Source organism: Acartia tonsa, chromosome 13 (genome assembly GCF_053477335.1).
Source record: "Acartia tonsa isolate MP-2025a chromosome 13, ASM5347733v1, whole genome shotgun sequence".
Taxonomy (NCBI): domain Eukaryota; kingdom Metazoa; phylum Arthropoda; class Copepoda; order Calanoida; family Acartiidae; genus Acartia; species Acartia tonsa.
Genome location: NC_137272.1, coordinates 5,802,488 through 5,823,198, shown reverse-complemented (window position 1 = coordinate 5,823,198; position 20,711 = coordinate 5,802,488). Strand labels below are relative to the sequence as shown.

The 20,711-nt window shown below is 31.8% G+C and overlaps 1 protein-coding gene across 1 annotated transcript in view; it reads left to right on the top strand.

Moving 5' to 3' along the window:
- Nucleotides 1–20,711, top strand: part of LOC145335058 (transcription factor collier-like) — a 49,091-nt gene that overhangs the window by 4,524 nt on the left and 23,856 nt on the right. Inside the window, exons 5-6 of the mRNA XM_080180751.1 lie at nt 7,278–7,333; nt 7,658–7,737. Coding sequence (XP_080036877.1) covers nt 7,278–7,333; nt 7,658–7,737 — 136 coding nt within the window. The remainder of the gene's footprint in view (nt 1–7,277; nt 7,334–7,657; nt 7,738–20,711) is intronic.

Genomic DNA, 20,711 nt, shown 5'->3' with positions numbered 1-20,711 from the left:
CGCTTTCCAAACTAATACAGGAATCAGCATGCCATATTTTAAACTAAAACTTATTTGTGACTATTTTGTAAAAGCATTTTATCAATAATCTGATATCAATAGAATTTTCTACCATTTGAAACACATTTTAACTTTTGACACAAACAATAATTTACTTTGCCATTCTTGCCAAACACTTTGATCAGGGATACAGTAATATGTCTTTGAGACATAAATTGATAAAGGGGTCATTTTTTCGTGTATTTTTTTAAAAGTTAGATGTTACCGTTGAGTCAAACTCTTTTTAATTTTGACCAAATGTAAGTATATGAAATGGTCACAATAAAGAACAGTTTGACTTAAAGCATTAAAAAATTACCCTTATTGTAGATTTTTTAAAAACTAGGTTTTGGTAGCTTTTTACCAAATTTCATCTGAATGGTAATACAGTAGTAACTGGATTAGGAAAGAAAACTAAGTAGCGGGTTTCGTCGTATTTTACAGTAGTTTTTCTCTTTTGCTAGCCCCTACGGAGGGCTCTAACCCTCACTATTCCTATTTCCTAACAATGCGGGACAATCATTAACATTTACCTTACCTATCCTAACCTAAATTTACCTATTAAATTGTTAAAATACAACGAAACTCGCTACTTTGTTTTCTTTTTATGATCCAAACTTTTTATTGGTTGACAGGTTGGGTGAAATTTTTCTTTATAATGATTGTTGGATAATGTACTATATCATCATTGGAGGAAGATGAGTTTTTCTTTCATTTACCAATCTATGTATTCCTTATTTTATGAGATTCCAATTCAATACAATTTCAAAAGTGTGTTTCTTTATTTTTTAAAGCGAAGCTTTTCTATAATTAGGGTCGGTCCGTCCGTACGTCCGTCCGTCCGAGATAGATAGCTTTTATTCGTTAATTTAGGCAGGTTAGAATTGTCCTATCGATTTCAAATTTTGCATGATGACTCCTGTAGTAGTTAGGTACGATTTAGAAAGCGTAGCAATGTCCGTACGTCAATTTTAAACATGTTGATTTTTCTACTTTTTTAACAACAAATTTTTATGTGATCTAGTTATCCGTTTGATCTGATTTTTTGTATATTGATTCATGGGACAACAAAGAACAATAGTATAAGCGAAGCAACTCTATAATCAAGTCCTAAAAATGTAAGTATGTCCAGAAACATTATCCCGTATCAAGCAGTTTTTGAACAAATTTACTTACAATTTTGCTTCGACTGTTTCGATTCTTTTATATTCTGATTATTCAGTTCTGACACTATATAAGTGTTAATGTCCGTTTGTCCTACCGTTTCAGTGCTTCGCTTTTATGGATGTTGTCATCCTTGTTTTAACAAAATACAATATTAAATGACAGATTTTTAAAAAATAACGATGACAACATCCTTGCATGGGTAGTAATGTTAGAAATCTGAATTTCTCGGCTGTCGTTTAAGATAATTAATTAAAGTTTTTGGTGAATATTCCTTGTACAGATGAGCATTCATTTAGTAAATTACGTACCCTATCTATGTTTTCTTGTGTGTCTTGTGGATGCTGTCGTCATGATTTTTGTGTATTTTCTTAAAAGTATTTTATCAAATGCTACTCTAAAATCAAACTGTCAAACAAATACACAACTCTTAAAATACAAAATGGCAATAGGTTCGGTAACATTAGGCTTATACATGTAATGTTTTATTTAAATTATGGATATTAAGAACAAAACTAGACAAATCTTAATATAAAATAATATATTTGAAAGTAGGTTAAACATCATATATTTAACTATAAGATTTAAGGACAAATTTTACAAGAATTTTAAGATTTTAAAAAACCTGATAATATTATTTTATATTATTTTTTTGTTTTTTATCTTTATTAACTTTTATGTTAAATGTTACATAGAATAATGTATGACGTATATAAAAGCAGGAAGGGAGTGGACTTTGTGCTGTTTATTACACTAGTCCCAAAATTTTATAATAATGTTTTTTATTCGTTGGCTTAACAACCTTGAGGACTTGTATTGAATTTTGTTTGATTCATTTAGTTGAGTGTCCAAACGTTTCAGCAACTAATTGTAATCTACAGAAGGGGTAATTTGGTTTCATATAATTAGTAATGTACATCAATCAATCGGCCATTGTCTTATTCCTTTAGATCTCTGGTATAAAAGACACTTCACTTAAATTGAGTGAACTTAAATCTAGGGGAAAACTTAAATCTTTGTATTGTTTGAATTATCTTACAAAAGTTTTGTTTAGTTTACTCTGCTCCATAAAGGGACAGTCAAAGTGTTTAGATTTATAAAATCTGCATTAGTTAATGGTAGTTTGGTTGAACCCTCCTTAATTATTGAGTAGCTTCACTAACATAGCTGAAAGAATATCTGAGCTGGATCTTTAAATCGTTTAGTGGTGCGCTAAATCGGGGCGATCCAGTTCGGCGCACCTAGATATTATTAGAATTGCAGTATTTTTTTATATGGACATACTAAAGAATCAAGACATAATTATAGAGATGCTTCGATTACTACATGGTATTTAAAAAGCATTAATTCAAAAAATATACAACTTAATAAAGAAATTAACATGTTTAAAATTGGACATTCGGACATTTGGATTATAGTGTTACTACGCTTTTTAAAAGCGAAGCTTTTCTATAATTAGGGTCGGTCCGTCCGTACGTCCGTCCGTACGTCCGTCACAGATAGCTTTTTTCGTTAATTTAGACATGTTAGAATTGTCCTATCGATTTCAAATTTTGCATGGTGATTCCTTTAGTAGTTAGGTACGATTTAGAAAGCGTAGCAACTCTATAATCATTACCAAAATGTCCGTACGTCCATTTTAAACATGTTGATTTTTTTTACATTTTTAACAACACATTTGTATGTGACCTAATTATCCGATTGGTCTGATTTTTGGTATACTGATTCCTGGGACAAAAAAGTACAATTTTGCTTTGACTCTTATACATTCGCAATCTTATTATTCCGTTCTGACATTATACAAGTGTTAATGTCCGTTTGTCCTACCGTTTCAGAGCTTCGCTTTTATGGATGTTGTCATCCTTGTTACATTGTACGTAACTGTTTTAGAAAGAATCTAATAAAGTTTTAAACCGTTAGAACAATTCTATTAAAATACCAAATTTCTCTTTATTTATGTAATAGTTATTTGATTACAATTTGATGTAATTTAAGGTGATTTAAAATTCTGATTTAACTTTAGTAAATTTATAAACTTTTATTGTTGGCTAGTTTTAAATTCTCTTTGATGACAAAATTGTCAACAAATTTCAATTTCTTTTTTAACTTCATTTAAAACTTTATGTTGTCGTTAGAATTATCTTTGATTAATTTTAGTAGGGATTATTACGTTCTATAGATATGAAATTTGCTAATAAATGAGATTGAAATGCTTAATTATTTTGATAAGAATATATAGTAGCTTCCGCAGTATAATATTTTAATAATAATAATTTTATTACTAAATTGTAAATTAATATCTTAAATAGCTTAAATCTACCATAAGAAATTCATATAGCTTCCTTGAAAAGACCAACACGCAAGCAACCTATTTGAAGTTTCCTTAAAAAGAAGAACTCAATCGGTCCAGTGGTTATTAATATTTTAAGCCTCATACAGAAAACGCTTATTATTTCATATAATAGGATTGTTAAAAGTATGGAAAGATTTTCTGAAAAAAAAATGTATTAGAAGAATGTAATTGTCAAAATAAAGACCATGGTATAAACATATTTCTTGAGTTATCCTATCCCTGTCTGTATTCCCAAGCAATTTGAATTTAAATTGTATTTACTTTGTGTTTACTTGTCTTCCAAATAAAATACACTAGGTGTGCGTACAAAACAGAAAAACAGGACAGACATAAAAATAGCAATTGAGTTGATAAAGCAGGAAAAAAACATCAGATAATCACAATATTATTCATTATAAAATTTGCTTTGAAAATTTAAAGAAAATCAATTAAAACTTTTGTATGAAACCGCCTCTTTAAATCAATAATTACTTGAATGTTGCAAGATTTTCATGTAGTCTGATAAAGTAATGCTTCCCAGCTGGCTAAAATATCTATATCACCCCCTCCTCATCCACACCATTTACCCCATGCTCTACCCTCCTAATGGATGAACGAAATAACAAGTTTGTTTAAACCAAACCATAGACTAAAGATTTTTAAGACATCATCAGAAATTATAAGTCTATATGTCATACGTATAGACATACAGAAAGACAGGTACAACTACCAATATAGAGTAAGAATAAGTAGTTTTTCGTGGTTTATAAAAACATTTTCTTAAAGATTGGACTTTAAAGAGAATTTGTTAGTGTTAATCTATTTTTCTGTTTTCATATGTACCCTTTCTAAATTTATCTTTCTTTTTGGTAACTTGATTTGGGCTCAATTGTTGTTTCTGTATTTTTCTTTTCATGAAATTTTTCAATCACTGACATTTCTTTAATGTTATATAATTTTTAAAAAAATATATTGAAATACAGAGTTTTTACAATAGAATGATATATTTTACTTGTGACACATTTTCAAATTATGTCAACTTTACTAAAAGCGAATCTTTTCTATAATTATGGTCGGTCCGTCCGTCAGCCCGTAACGGATAGCTACTTTCGTTAATTTTGGCATGTTAGAATTGTCCTATCGAATTCAAACTTTTCATGATGATTCCTGTAGTTATTTTAGAAAACGTAGCAACTCTATAATCGTTACCAGAATGTCCGCACGTCCATTTTAAACATGTTGATTTTTAACTTTTTTAACAAAAAAAATGTAATGTGATATAATAATCCGATTCCTATTATAACACGGTAAAATATTATAAGCGAAGCATCTCAATAATCAAGTCCTAAAATGTAAGTATGACCTTAGACAGTATTCTGTATTTAAATAGTTTATGTAATACATTAAAAATGTTAGATGCCAAAAAGTAATAAATGTTAACTTTATCTTCTTTTTAAAAGCGAAACTTTTTCTATAATTAGTGTATGGCCGTACGTTCGTAACGAATAGCTCTTAGCTAATTTATGTGAGAATTGTTCTATCGATTTTGGCATGGTGACTTTTGTAGTAGTTAGAATTTAGAAAGCATGGCAACACTACAATCGTTACCAGAATTTCCGTACGTCGATTTTAAACATGTTCGTTCTTTTTACATCAGCAAATTACATTTGTTCAGAAGTTATAAGGCAGGTCTCGGCAGCCGCACTTCAGCCGCGACTAAAACTCAAACTTGAACCATTTTATTATGTTTGAATTTTAAAGGGATTGCCAAATTGTAAACGGCTTATTTCCTCAAGGCTTACAGGGTGCTGCCGAGCCCTTAGTTAAGTTGTTAGTTAAATTTTATTAGCGATGGATAAGCAAGTGCTTGAAAATTATGAACAGATTGCTAATCTTAGATTTAAAACCATTTTAGATCATTTTGATTTCAATATTGATTTTTAAAAAAATATTAATCAATTTGGAGGAAAAATCCGCCAACTGAAAACAAAAAAATCGACGAAATTAAATTTGGTCTAAAGATTTTTTTTTATATAGCCATAGTACGTTTAAAACTTCCGCCAAGAAAGGTAATTATTTTTTTTACTTTTATTAATTTAATATATTTATTTATCACAATGCATTATAGACAGCTTTCTGTGGATATTAAAATAAAAAATAAGATTCAAACCATATTTGTAAAATCCTCCTGCCGAATGCCCGGTCTAACAAAACGGGTATTAAATATATGATTTTTATTATTATTCGTAAAAATTGTCTAGTAAGACGCTATACATGATTTTTTAGTTTGTCTGAGAACCGGTTCTAATCCAGCGGATATTTAATCGGTTTCAAAGCCATACTGGAATATGATTTATACGAAAGTATTTAAATTTGTAGTATTAGATTTAATTTTGTGTATTATTTTTATTTTATTTTTTAGTCTACAAAGAAGTGAATCAGCCGAAAACATGCCTTGGCATAAATACAACTTAGATTTGACAAAGAACCCGCCCTATGACGGCCCGCATCTAAACACGGCCCAGCTGTCCGGGATCATCCTGCCCCTGTCATTTGCCAACCTGTTCTGGTTCTTGTATGTTACTCTTGAGTGCAACGGTTCTTGGATTTCGCTTTGGTTGGTGGATCATAGATGTATATCTCTGTTTACTCTCATCATTGGCCTGGCTTGTAAGATTATGGTAAAGGATGCCTGGGCTGATGGAATGCTATCCAGAAAAGAGGGTATTGTGGTCTGGCCTATGATTTATGAAATGCTTCTGTCCCAGGTTATAATATCAATCGCTTTCTTCATCTGCATTGCTGTTACGTATAAAAATATAACGTATATAGACGAGGCAAGCATCTAAGTATCTGCAGGATTCCAAGCTTCACCTGAGCGGCCAAGGAGCAAAAGATCTATAGATACATCCAGCTCTGATGATTCAGGCAGACCAGTTCCTTGACCATTTGATCTTGAACTAGTATTAGGTCATATATAAATTAACATATGAATTGTTTGTTTAAATGTTTATAAAAATAAAAATTATTATATTTATATTTTTTATATATGTTAGTTTATTCAATAATTATCTTAAACGTGACTTAAAATAAAATATATGAATTAAGAATAAATTTAAAGTTTTTTTTACTTAATGATAATTCAATTATCTTATTGTGTTAGAATTGTCCTATCGATTTCAAACTATGTATGATGATTCCTGTAACAGTTAGTTACAATCTAGAAAGCGTAGCTACTCGATAATTCCTAAGTCAAGTTAAAACATGCTTGATGTTTAACTTTGTTTTACAACAACTTTTTCAACCAATTTTTGTAACAACGATTCCAACCAGGTATAATTTTTTTAAGCGGATAATCAAAATTTTGTCAAAACTTATACATTTATGTTATGCTTATGCAGTTCTGACACTACAAAAGTTAATATTCACTTGTCCTACCGTTTCTAAGCTTTGCTTTTATGGGTGTTGTCATCCTTGTTATTTACTATTTAACGCTTTAGAGTTAAATAGTTATTCGCACTAGCTTTTTTCGAGGGGAGAGGGTGCATTTTTTCTCGATGCCGTAAGTTCAAAGAATGGTTTCATATACCCCCTTGCTTAGAATAATATTTCCCTGCGCAATGTAATATTTTTCCGGAAAATTGTGATCTTAGCTTACATTTAGATAAATATATAGATACACATCCTATTTTGTCAGCGTATTTATTTTGTTTTGATAATTGATATAACATTTTATATTTAGGCGTCCGACAGGAACAAGATATCTATGTCAGACTTATCGATTCTGTCACTAAACAGGTATATTTAACTTTTAGCAAATGAAGAATAAAATCATCTTGGCAAAATTCTTAATTCAAACATGAAATTCTGACCTTTTAAAGTAGAATTTATCTTAACAAGAGCTTAAAAGGTATAAGTATATTTTTTTTGGGAAAGTCTTTTTGTAATGATTCTACTGGCCAACTCACTTTGTCCGTTGGTATGTCTGAAAAGGTCTAGGGACCAACACTTGTCGGTGCTTCCCACATGTGGCCGGTTGAGAACTGATAACCTCTTTCTCCCTAATATTTGAAATAAATCAAATATAAGAGATAGAACATACAACCTGTTATATATTTCTAGGCTGTCTGCTATGAAGGAAGTATCCATAATAAAAACCCAGAGATGCAAAGAGTTCTACTTACACATGAAATTATCTGCAGGTGAAGATTTACTAACATTTTTCTTTTAGTTTTTTTTTATGTGAATAACCTTTTATAGCATTGCAAAGGAGGGCGGTAACATTGGACTGTATTTTATACACTAAGTTTGTGAATTTGTTATGTTATTTGTCAGTTAAAAAAAATAATATGATTCTATCTAAGATCTAAAGGGATAAGACAATGGTCGATAAAATGATGTATATTCCCAATGATGATTAAATAAATCACCCATTCTATAGATTAAAATCAGCTTGGACACCCAACTTAAAAAACCAACCAATCAAAAATCAAAAGTCCTCAAAGTTGTTAAGCCAACGAATAGGAAAACGTTATTATGAAACTTTGGGGACTAGTGTAATAAACAGTAATAAGTAATCTTGAATTGGATGTACAAACCAACAGTGCCTAAACTTTCCACCAGTAATTTGTATCTTACTGGAGTGGGGGAGAAGAGAGAGAGTGAAGTGTTTATTACACTAATCCCCAAAGTTTAATAATAAAGTTTCTTAATTCGTTGGCTTAACAATTTTGAGGACATTAGTGAATTTTGATTAGTTGGTTTATCAAATTGAGTGTTTAAACGTGTCAAACCACTAATTTGTATCTACAGAAGGGTTAATTTTGTGTATCATCTTTAGGGATGTACATCAATTTAACGGCCATTGTCTCATCCCTGAATTTATGGTCTGATGTCCCCTTCCTCCCTAAAAAAATATATATAGAGAATAAAAAATTATAAGTGACAGATGTACATCTAATTTGCTCGCCACTTAATCAATTAGAGTTATTATCTTAGATAGGTAATAATAATAATAATTCTATGCTCTAGTACAGTTGGGAGCATGAATTTATTTGTTACTACTTAGATACTCCAAAATTATTTTAAGGAATACTTGCTTTGATCTCTATCAGTTGGTAAACAAAATCGCCGTTTCTGTAGATAAAGATTATTGTTTAAAAGTTGAACACATTAAGTTTTTAACCAACCAAGTATCAAATGGTTTTAACCAATAAATAAGATAACGTGGCTAAAAGGTTTCTACGTAGTAAAAATAAGGGTTTGCGCTCCCAAATAGTAAACAATTATAGAGAAATTGGATTAATTAACAAATAATTTGCCATTTATTAAATAGATAGATATTATAATGTCAATCTGTTTATCTATCTATGTATGATTAAATAAATGGATAGATAATTTTAACAAACATTTCTTTATCTATCTATTTATAGTTGAATATATTGTAGATATATTGTTTATCGTATAAATTCACTTATCCTGTATTATGATACTTTCTTGTAAAATAGATGGATAGATAGACACATATACATATAGATAGATAGATATAATGTCCATCTGTTTATCATATAAATTCACTTATCCTGTATTATGGTACTTTCTTGTAAAATAGATGGATAGATAGACAAATATACATATAGATAGATAGATATAATGTCCATCGATTTATCATATAAATTCACTTATCCTGTATTATGATACTTTCTTGTAAAATAAATAGATAGATAGACACATATACATATAGATAGATATAATGTCTATCTGTTTATCATATAAATTCACTTATCCTGTATTATGGTTCTATCTTGTAAAATAGATAGATAGATAGACACATATACATATAGATAGATAGATATAATGTCCATCTGTTTATCATATAAATTCACATATCCTGTATTATGGTACTATCTTGTAAAATAGATGGATAGATAGACAAATATACGTATAGATAGATAGATATAATGTCCATCTGTTTATCATATAGATTCACTTATCCTGTATTATGTTATTCTTGTAAAATAAATAGATAGATAGACACATATATATATAGATAGATATACATAATGTCCATCTGTTTATCATATAAATTCACTTATCCTGTATTATGGTTCTATCTTGTAAAATAAATAGATAGATAGACACATATACATATAGATAGATAGATATAATGTCCATCTGTTTATCATATAAATTCACTTATCCTGTATTATGGTACTTTCTTGTAAAATAAATAGATAGATAGACACAAATACATATAGATAGATAGATATAATGTCCATCTGTTTATCATATAAATTCACTTATCCTGTATTATGGTTGTATCTTGTAAAATAGGTGGATAGATAGACACATATGTATAGATAGATATAATGTCCATCTGTTTATCATATAAATTCACTTATCCTGTATTATGGTTCTATCTTGTAAAATAGATGGATGGATAGATAGACACAAATACATATAGATAGATAGATATAATGTCCATCTGTTCATCATATAAATTCACTTATCCTGTATTATGGTTCTTTCTTGTAAAATAAATGGTTGGAGATGCGATCCTCAATTTTCAAATTCTTTGAACGTACATATGAGACTTTTACAGAAATGCTTCGCATCCACAACTATCTATCTATGCTTGATATAAAATCAACACTATATAGATCATATTATGAACCTTTGATTGACACGTGCCCTGCAATTAACTAGTAGCACTCAGGGGCAAGACACAATTACTTTAGCTAGGCCCAAGGCATTATTTGTATCAATTTATGCATTCATAGGCCTGTTTCTACCTATATGACACCACATATGGGTAACGAAAGCCTATTCATGGTAATCTGTATGTGATTTGCTAATAGTATATGTTTATTAAAGATATTATGTTTATAGTTAATGTAATCATATAAACAACCAGTACATATATGTATGCCTACAACTATGCCTGATTTACGTCACATATTAACACACAGATATTTAATTGCACAGACAAACACTAAAATCCTGGTCCAGAGCTAATGTTATAGCATGTACCTCTTGAATTTATTCAGTTATTTACTAACTCTCCTACCATCAACTTCTCTTTCTGGCTTTGAAAAGGTAATGACTTAGTTGTTTGGCATGCATTGTAGTTTAAATTTAGGCCCCTTAGTACTTAGCATGAATTGAGCTCAGGCCTTATGTTAGAACTCTAACACTTAGCACAATTCACTGCTTGGGACTTAGGGCACATTTCTGTCCTACTCTACTTATAATTTTAACACTTATCCTGTAAATATTTTCATACTTAACTTATGCACTTGTGATATAAATACACTTTATAAAAACATTTTCCTTCCTTAATACTTAATATACTTATATGATTCTAATCGAATATCAAAACCAACCATTTATTCTTAGGTTAAAGCAACATAATACTTCGCGTGGGTCTTTTGTTGAGCTTCCACCAGCTCAACCAAATTCGTATTATACTTGTGGGAATAGAGGGTTAAGCATTCTAAATAAGCGAACCGACGATGAGAATGTCTATGTGTATTGCATTAAAATTAGGATTTAGTAGTACTCATAGAAGAGCGGTCTCCATACCTAAATATGGACAAACGCCCCATTCGCACACACAATGGTGCAACTTACCGGTTGTATCTTGGAAAAATTTTACTTCATAAATATTTTTTCTCTTTTTCCTTACCGTACCCGAACCGCCTAAGGCAGGTATTTTTACCAAAATCGAATAATTGTAGCTATGGCAAAATCGGATTTACCAAAACCTGTGATACTATTTGAGAGCAAGGTTAGGACTATGAGGCGTTTGAAGAGATAGGGACTGAAAGGCACGACACAAATGCAATTGAGAGCCTCGTGTACGAGCAGTTGCACTAGCCGACACTCTAGAGGCCCTAGAGAATGCTAGCATATTTGTGGCCATTGGTCGCCGCCCTATAAGGACACTCGCACTGGTTGACACTCTAGAGGCCCTAGAGAATACCAGCACACCGGCACCTCCATGTCCGCCTCTCTTTAGTAAAACACTTGGGTTGGAATGATCTATGATTGAGCTATGTGCAAAATTTTGATTTCTGGACTTAGTCAGAATTTTGGAATTTGGGAGTTGTGCTGGGTAGCGGAGTATATATATAAATCTTCGGACTTGGTATGATTTTACTTATTCGAAAATTCTCTAAGTGTTGAAATACTTGAATCTTTGATACTTAAACCAGAACTTATTAAGAATCAAGCATGGAGTAACTTTTCATTTATAAGCTATCAAAATACTATTTGTAAAGGATCATTTTGAACTGTCTTATTAAATGAAAACTTAGGAGCAAATCCTATAGAACACGGGAAACGCTGTTAGTTGGGATACATATTGTATTTGGAGCCATGTTTCTGAAACAATATGCCGAAAGCAGTTAGTACTCTTGAGTCGTAGTAAAGGGCCAAAAGATTATTACAAACTTGTAGCATTTATACTCAAGTTAAAACTGTACTAATACTTTGGTGCCGTTAGAACCGATCTTCTGAGATTTGCACTTACTTATACATGCCTAGGACTTATATTCTTAATGCAATTCTGATTTATACGCGGATGTATCAAAATAAAACTATTGCCCCTAAAATTTTGAGTTAAACAAAATATTTCAAAGTCTCAAAGATATTCTCAACATCGATCGGTTGGAATGATATAAGTGTAGACAAATTGCTGTATGTAATCAGAGAAATAATTCCTGAGACTCTGAACAAAATATTCCACTTTTGGACTTAGCACCGTTTCTATTTCTTTTGTTACAGAGAGAATCTCGAATTTCTGGACTTATAGTAATTTTTATGAAATTGTGAATTTGGTTGGAAATTTACAAAAAAATTTCGGACTTGTAATAATTACGATTTTTCCAACTAGATTAACAAATTTCATTTTCCACACTTAAAAGAAAATTTTGTCTTAGAGTATTTTTGTCTTAGCCAAAATATTCCAATTATGGACTTAGAGAGATTCTACTTCTTTTGGTGAAGGATAATTCTAACACTCTAATACTTTATAATTTTAAAATCCTTAACTTAGCGAGATTTGCATTTAGTCAAAATATTCCAATAGTGGACTTAGAGTGATTCTACTTCTTTTGACTTATAGGCAATCTCTAAAGTAGCTTTGTGAATGAACTGTTAGGAAATTTCATCTCGGACAAAATATTCCACGTCTGGACTTAGAGTAATTCTATTTCTTTTGTCTCAAGAAAATTCCACTATTTTTGTACTTAGCATAATTTCATTGAAAGATTTTTGGACTTAGTCAAAATTCACAAATTCTGTACTTGGTATAATTTCAAAAAAAATCTTTTTGACTTAGTCAAAATTTGCTAACTTTTTGTACTTAAGATAATTTTTGATTTTTTTTGCCAAAATTTGTTGATTTTGTACTTAGAATAATTTCATTAAAGACTTTTTGGACTTAGTCAAAATTTTCCAACTTTGGACTTAGAATGATTCTATTTTATTTTGACTTAGAAAGTTTTTAATTCAATCTTAACTTAGGAAATTTTTTGTTTGTATATTCCTTACAAACACATACATAAATATAATAAGCAGTTCACTCAACAATAAGTAGGACATGAAAACTAAATTTTTACTCACTTTGCTAATGCTAACATTTCTATTTCATGTACCACCAGGATTCAGCAGTGAAAGTGAAGACAAGTTAATTACTAGTGATAGTGACCATTAGTGATATAAAAGTATAGTCAACAATATAGGCCCTATATGTACTGAATAGCACACTTTAAGAGACAAAGTTCTATACACCAAACGCAGCAGGAGGTTGCAGCAGCCTACCTTGGGAGAGTAGGACGTCTCTAAAAGAAGTAGCAGAAGTACTACGGAAAAGTACCCTACTGTCTTTAAATATCCGGAATCATAAAATTTTATATCGAGAAACGTATGTTTACTTAGGCTTACTAGCACATAGACTATAACCAAGTAACATAAAAGTGTGTCTACATATAGCCCAGAATTTTTATAACCTAACAAATTACTTTTAGATAAGTTAGAAAAAAGTGCACAAAAATTCAGTCAGATTAGTTTTCAGAAAGAAAAAAAAAGTATAAGTACTGCATAATTCAAAGTTGATAGGTTCCTTTAAAGTTTGATTGACAACCTCCACATTATAGGTTGGCCACCTAGTGTAGGATCTCACACTTCCTCAGAGTAAACTTGCACTTGAATATTGTAATACTACTAATTATAATTAGATTACATCCGGTCAGATAATTTTGAAAACAATCTTTACATATATAAATATAGGAATATCTAAATTGTATATCCCACTACAGTTATAAGAATTGAAGTCATAAGTGAAGCCCCAATTTTGCGCAAATTACGTTATAGGATTGGAAGGAAACCCCTAATACAACTATAAGTAAGAGGTGGCGAGATCTTTGACATTCAGGCAAAATTGTTGCAATATTATTAGAATATAGACGATCCTTTGGGAGTGAACCTTAGTAAGTTATATTCATAATAGCCTTACAGGAATAAGTAGATCGTAAGCTATAAACACATATCCTTGGAGTGAAGTAAGAGTTCAACAAGGATTATAAATTGCTGTTTCTTTTCTCGACAACCATAATTTGCTGGGAAAGTCGACTCCTGAGCAAACTAAAAGTTAATTTGTGATAGTATATAAGCATACCCAAATTAACTCCGCTGCAAACATTACTTAACTTAATAACCAATTTGAATAGCTAACTAGCTCAAATTGACTCCATAAATAAAACTGTATAAAAGTTAAGTAGGAGTGTTTCTACAGTTGAGCCAAATTAAGGATAAGGGTGCATTAGCGCACATCTTTAGAATATCAATCAAAAGCTCACACGTACATATATACGACGTAGAAACAACTATAGGTGAAGCATATATCATACCCATCTATAGCTAAACACAATTTAAAGCAAAGAATTGTTAACTTAAACAAATTCTTGATTGTTTTTAAACTATAACCACTATTTGTACTCCTCTCGAACTTCCGCTATTTTTATCATAAGAATAGTACAACATTCCACTGGCATCTAAAAGAACTTATAATTAGTTCTAAGACTTTACAACTATTATCATGTCATCTGCCCGCAAGCAAGGCCAGCAGGATGATGAAGCTGGTAAGGAAACCACTCCTTGTCGGGGACGCTCGACAACACCTGGTATGAACACCCCTTCAGCTAATACAGACATTAGAGACCCCGATGCTTATGAGGAAATACAAATATCCAATTTAGAAGAATCAGAACAAATTGACAAGAGGAATATGAGCCCTGAGGTGAATGCGATATCTCTGGCCTCACTAGCAACACAAGCTAACTTATCAGACTCATGGAAAACTGTTTCCCACAGGCGAACAAAAGTAGCAGAACCAGCAGAAGGACTTCTACTCTCGCAGAAACTGAACACAATACAACTTGGAAGACCTAATACGAGTGGTTCACTTGAAGTTGGAAGGCATCTCTGCACAAACTGTACAACGAGTATAGAACACAAGAGAATCCACACCACCAACACTTCGAAATCTAAAGAGAGAAGAGCTAACTATAGAGACAGACAAATTGCCAAAATAGAGGCCATCTCAAATTATCATAGAAGAAAATCCACCGTTAAAGAAATGGCTACAAAGTCACCCAATCCCAAACCTCATCACAGGGATAACAGGGACAGGCATTCTCAAAGGAATACCAAACGGGATTATCAGGCTTCTTATAGGTTATCACCTGGACGCTACTGTGTAGCATGTGGACAATATTCTCATGATATATCTGATGGATGTAGATTACTATGTGATGATACAGGGCGATTATACCCAACGGTAATGACATCAGCTTTCTGTACAAACTGTTATAAGACATATGGTAAAGAGTTATACCATTCTCGACACTTATGTCCTGGAAGGCCAGCCATGATGGAATTATACCATAGTGGTAAGGTGAGACCTAGTGGTGTCTTCAGGCAAACATATGAAGACTGGGCTAAAGCCAATGCTGAGGAATCATCTAGAGATTGTAACCTCAGTGGAATCACAGCTGACACAGCAGACATAGATCTCAATGAACCTAAAGATCAAGTAGGAGATAATACTACACCAGCAAAAGAGGAAGAAAGAAAATTGTACCTCCATTGCTCTGGTTGTATGCCAGAAGAAATAGATTGTAAATATGACTATGATGTACGCATGACAGCTTTACTTGATTCAGCAACAGATAAAAACATCATATCAGCCAGGTACTATAGCAAGTTATTCGGTATAGTAATGAACGATGATGAAAATCAGCTGGAAGAAAGTCATGATCTACCAGTTACACATGTAGATCACAAGATCCCCGAACCCAGAGAAGTAACCCTCATGATTCGCCCCACATCATTCTCAAGCCGTCACTACCCAATTCCCTTCTCAATTGTAGCTGAAAACCATGAGGATGTCGCACCTATGATAATTGGACTAAATGGTATTAGAAGCCTACAGCTAACATGGACGCCTGTCACAGACAAATACCGGTTAGCACCGTGTTTGTATTCCATTCTTCACCCTGAAGGACCGCTGAGCAGTATCTTCTGTTCTGAACTTGAGCTCCAGCTCTGTACAGGAGTAGTTAAAAAGATCAAAGCTAAAGAAACCCAAGTGATAGTAATGAATATCAACCACTTTTTCAACCTAGCGCCTGGAACACAAGTAATCCTCAGCGACGATCATATTTCAAACGAAAATGCAGGCATCAAAATCTTACCTGGACAAACACAACTCATTATCAATGATGATGGACAACTCAGTGGCAGAGCTTTAATAATCAACAACTCCGATCACACTATCACCAACACAGTTATCACTGGTTACATAGAGTCCAGCGACCAATCTATTGTCAGAGAGGTAGTCGTTGATTTTGACTTCTCAGGATCATTCATATATGGACTACCTATGCTACCAGAAGTAGACGAATCTGATGACGAATTGGATCAACTTGCCATAGCACGAAACACGCCAGCTATTAATTAGATCACTCTAGTTACTAGTAGCCAACCCAATGACACTCTTATACCAATCTGAAACACAAAATCAATTATTACATTGATTAACTTATTAAGCTGATATATACACTTTAATTCATACAGCTGTCAAACAGGGCACTCACATATCATGAGTGATCTTAATCTGATTATCATCTTAATGCTAAATAAAACTCCAGTCTCATCTACTCCTGAATACAGTAAATTCATTTCACTGAACATATAGATGATGATGTAGAAATTAGGTTAAGGTGTATGACCAAGATTGAAAATTTCACACAATGCTTTTTAAAAAAAAAAGAGAGAGAGAAACTTGAATAATATAGCTGATATTTTATGGCATAATTCTAAAATCTTCATACATTCACGTGTAGACAAAAGAAAAGATCCTGAACAATCAACAGTGCCAAAATACCACTGGGACTTTGTCTAAAAGACTATTATTGCTTGTGAAGCAAACTTTACACTAAAACTCACCCTAAGACAGACAAGACAAAATTGTATAACAAAAACATATATTAAGGACATGACCTAGACAGTACACTCCACTCCAAGAGCCCAGTATACTTAGGGAGTATCATTAAATTGATTGAACTACTTTAAAAACGAAGTCAGAATTACTGAACGTATATTTTGAATATTCTGAAGAAAGTTGTGGAGAATACGCACATAAAAGAAAATTTAGTTTGAGAAAATTTCACTTACCTTGAAAAGCTGTAACTTTTCCTTGGCTCTAGATTTACATGTCTATTGCAGTATAAATTGAAAACAAGCATAGCAGTTTTCAAAAGATATATGGACTTACAGTTTTACAAAAAAAAATTTTTACGCGCATATTCACAACAATAGGCATAAATGAACCAATAGCACATTCGAGCTCACTTATACCTTCGGGTTGGATGAACTTTTGTCTCAATCCCAGCACAACGGTGAAACTTAGAGGACACTATGAAAGTTTGGCAATTGGACCAATTTTGGTAGAATTAACTAGCACATTGACATGTAAAATAACCCTATCAAATAAAGTTAGTACCACTTCTAGCTTTTATGTAATAGTCTTATTATATACTGCATTATTAGAACTCACAAACCACTTTTACCACCTGATCCAATCTTTATATAAGCATACAATACTATATCACCCCTGGTGATAAGATACCAAACTTATCATTGCATTTGCAAGCAGGGAAAAACCGTATTGAATCGCTTGAACTTTGATTATCTTGAAACCCTATGAATAATAATTCCCAGTAACCTTGCAGTTAACATTAAGTCTAAGAAATACATCTCAGATACTTAACCCATCATCCTTTAATAATGCCTGAAACATGTACCCAAAACCATACTGTGGCAAAAGTGCATCTAATTTGTATATAATAGTGATAAAGACAAAATTGATCAAGGTCTGTACGAACAAAACTATACTTTTTTATGAAAGCACAATAACAGTATATATTGTGATATGCCACAACTTCACCCATCAATGATTTTATTTAAAGATCTAGTAATTAAGCAAAAACCATTGCCTACCCTTAACGGAAATTTCAGTCAAAACAAAATTAAGTTTTTCTTGCATATTGTACTCAGACTTCTTTAAAACTTTAAAACTTAAAGCGAAAAATCCTTCAGAACTATAATAAACCAATGCATTTTGTCAACAGATGAATAACAGGTATTTTACAATTCTAACCAAAGTAGATTTGAGCTGTTATAACAACAACACAACTAATAATGATGCCATAAAATATTTAAGTTATAAACCATATGAACCAATTATAGCTCATACTATAAGAAGGGAACACTTTTGCTCTTCTTTCCATACGCAATATATGCTGTACGCAATTTTTGATAAAACAGGGATATTTAAAAAGTTTAAATAATAAAACTCCCCTATTTCTATTTTAAACGAAGCCAAAACATGTTTTAATTGCTAAATTAAAGATAAAATTACAACTAAAAATCACATAAAAAAAAAAAAAATATATATAAAGGTAAACTTACAGAAAATTCATGGAATTAACTAAATACCTTCCACGTGAGACCAATCCTAATATCACACATACCCTCTCACATATTAACAAATTGCAAGTGTTCAAAATAAACATGGTTGAAAGGAGATCTGATATAAATACAGACAAGTTAAATACCCTTTCAAAATTAAAGAGTTTCAAACCAATTGGCTAATATTTTGACACTTTCATAGAGAATACAAAAGAGTAATTATAAATCTTACAATAAAGTCATGGACTAAAAGATAACTAACTAAGCAAGACGCTTCCGCTTACAAGTTTAGCCAAAGCAAAATCTGCAACAAAAAAAAATAAAAATATGTGCACAAGTCATTCCTTTATGCACAAATAAGTTACATAATGACTATCATCATAACAAACCGCAAACTTAATTAATACAAAGCCTATAATTCTGCACACGTACAGAATTTATATCTATATAACATTAAACATAAATTATAATATCAAATTTCAAGAGATATAAATCAAAACCAATAACAATCACTTGCATTTCCGTTTACCCTGTAAACTCGGGAACAATATAATAGCATGTTATTCTAATCTGATAACAGAGATATCATAATTTATGTAGAATTTTCCCACTCAAGGTTATATATCCAGTGGTAAAATTTACGTCTTCTCTCTTGACAGGGGGAGACCAACCATATACAATACATGTCGACTAAATAAGTCGATCCCTTCAAAAATATTTATACACAAAAATATATAATAAAAGGAAAATTGTATATGTATAAGTTTTGAATCTGTATAATCTAAACAGAGTCAAACGAGTAATACAAACTGTACAATTATACGCATGTCACTGCGTAACCCAATATATACAAAATTGAGTTAAAAGTTAAAATATCTAATACTTTTGTGTAAATCACGCAAGCATAAAAACATTATTAGACAACCTATATATAAATGCCTTGAATTGAGATGAACTTGATTAGTTATTAAGCTTATAACCAATCTACATACAAAAAAAAATTATGTCAAAAACTTTAATTATAGTTAGAAACCGGAAACGCCCACTCAGGATCTAGCAGTAGCGAAAGTGGGATAATAAATAGATTTTGGAAAAATAAGTCAGTTTATCATAGAACTCCAAGCAGTGAAGACCTTAACTATTAGTGTAAGTGTACCAGTCAGAAAAATAGCTTTTGATTGTGGATATAAGCATCTAGTAAATAAACTTAACTGTTTAACAATGTATTCTAAGATAATATTAATAATACTAAGTATGTACTACTATAGTACAACAGCAGACACAATGACAGACTTGATACCCACTCACTATCAAAGTGGAGAATATATAGGCTACACAGCTGTAGCAATTCGATCCATTCAAGTTGATATATCTGTAGACAATACAGCGCCTGAAATAGCAATCTATGATGGCCTGAAGAATCAAGTAGACATTAGCTACGATGGACGCACATTCACTTCAGCACAAACTAAGCTTATAGGCAAGTTATATACCAAAAAGATTAAGGACTTGCTCAATGACGTAATAAAACTTATTCGCGACATCAAGGAAGCTATTGAAACAATAACTCCTTTAATAAGTTCTAACCGCATTGAAGTGACTAATAACGTAAATAAGCTTTCTTACAAGCTAGATCATGATAAGTTTGACTTTACACAGTTATTGCTTGCGGAGATAGTACCACAAATTGTAAGTGGTATAATCCTTTATGCCAAAGCAGCTAACTTCGTGCAAACAGCAGAATACTCTTATGTTGATAGCTTGAGCAACTTAGCCATCACGAACTTAGAAGAACTTAAAGCAGACTTGAATTTCAGACTTACTCTAATTCAAGATCTTGCAAAGACAGACATCACAGACTCTATTAAAACTTTTGTAAGGCAAGAACTTAACTTGGACTATACTCATAATCTTGGATTAGAAGTCCAAAGTCGTTTAAGTGGTGGTACCACATCATTCACCACTATCCTATCCATGGAATTAAGTTCTGAGCCAATAAAAATCTACAGATACGCACCAATTCCTTTTGATGAGTGCTATATCGATTCCATTTATTACTTGGATAAAACCAAAAGAGTTTACAGACAATCTTATTATAACGCTTATCTACCGGTTGAAGCTGACCAGTGCCTTAAAGGACTAC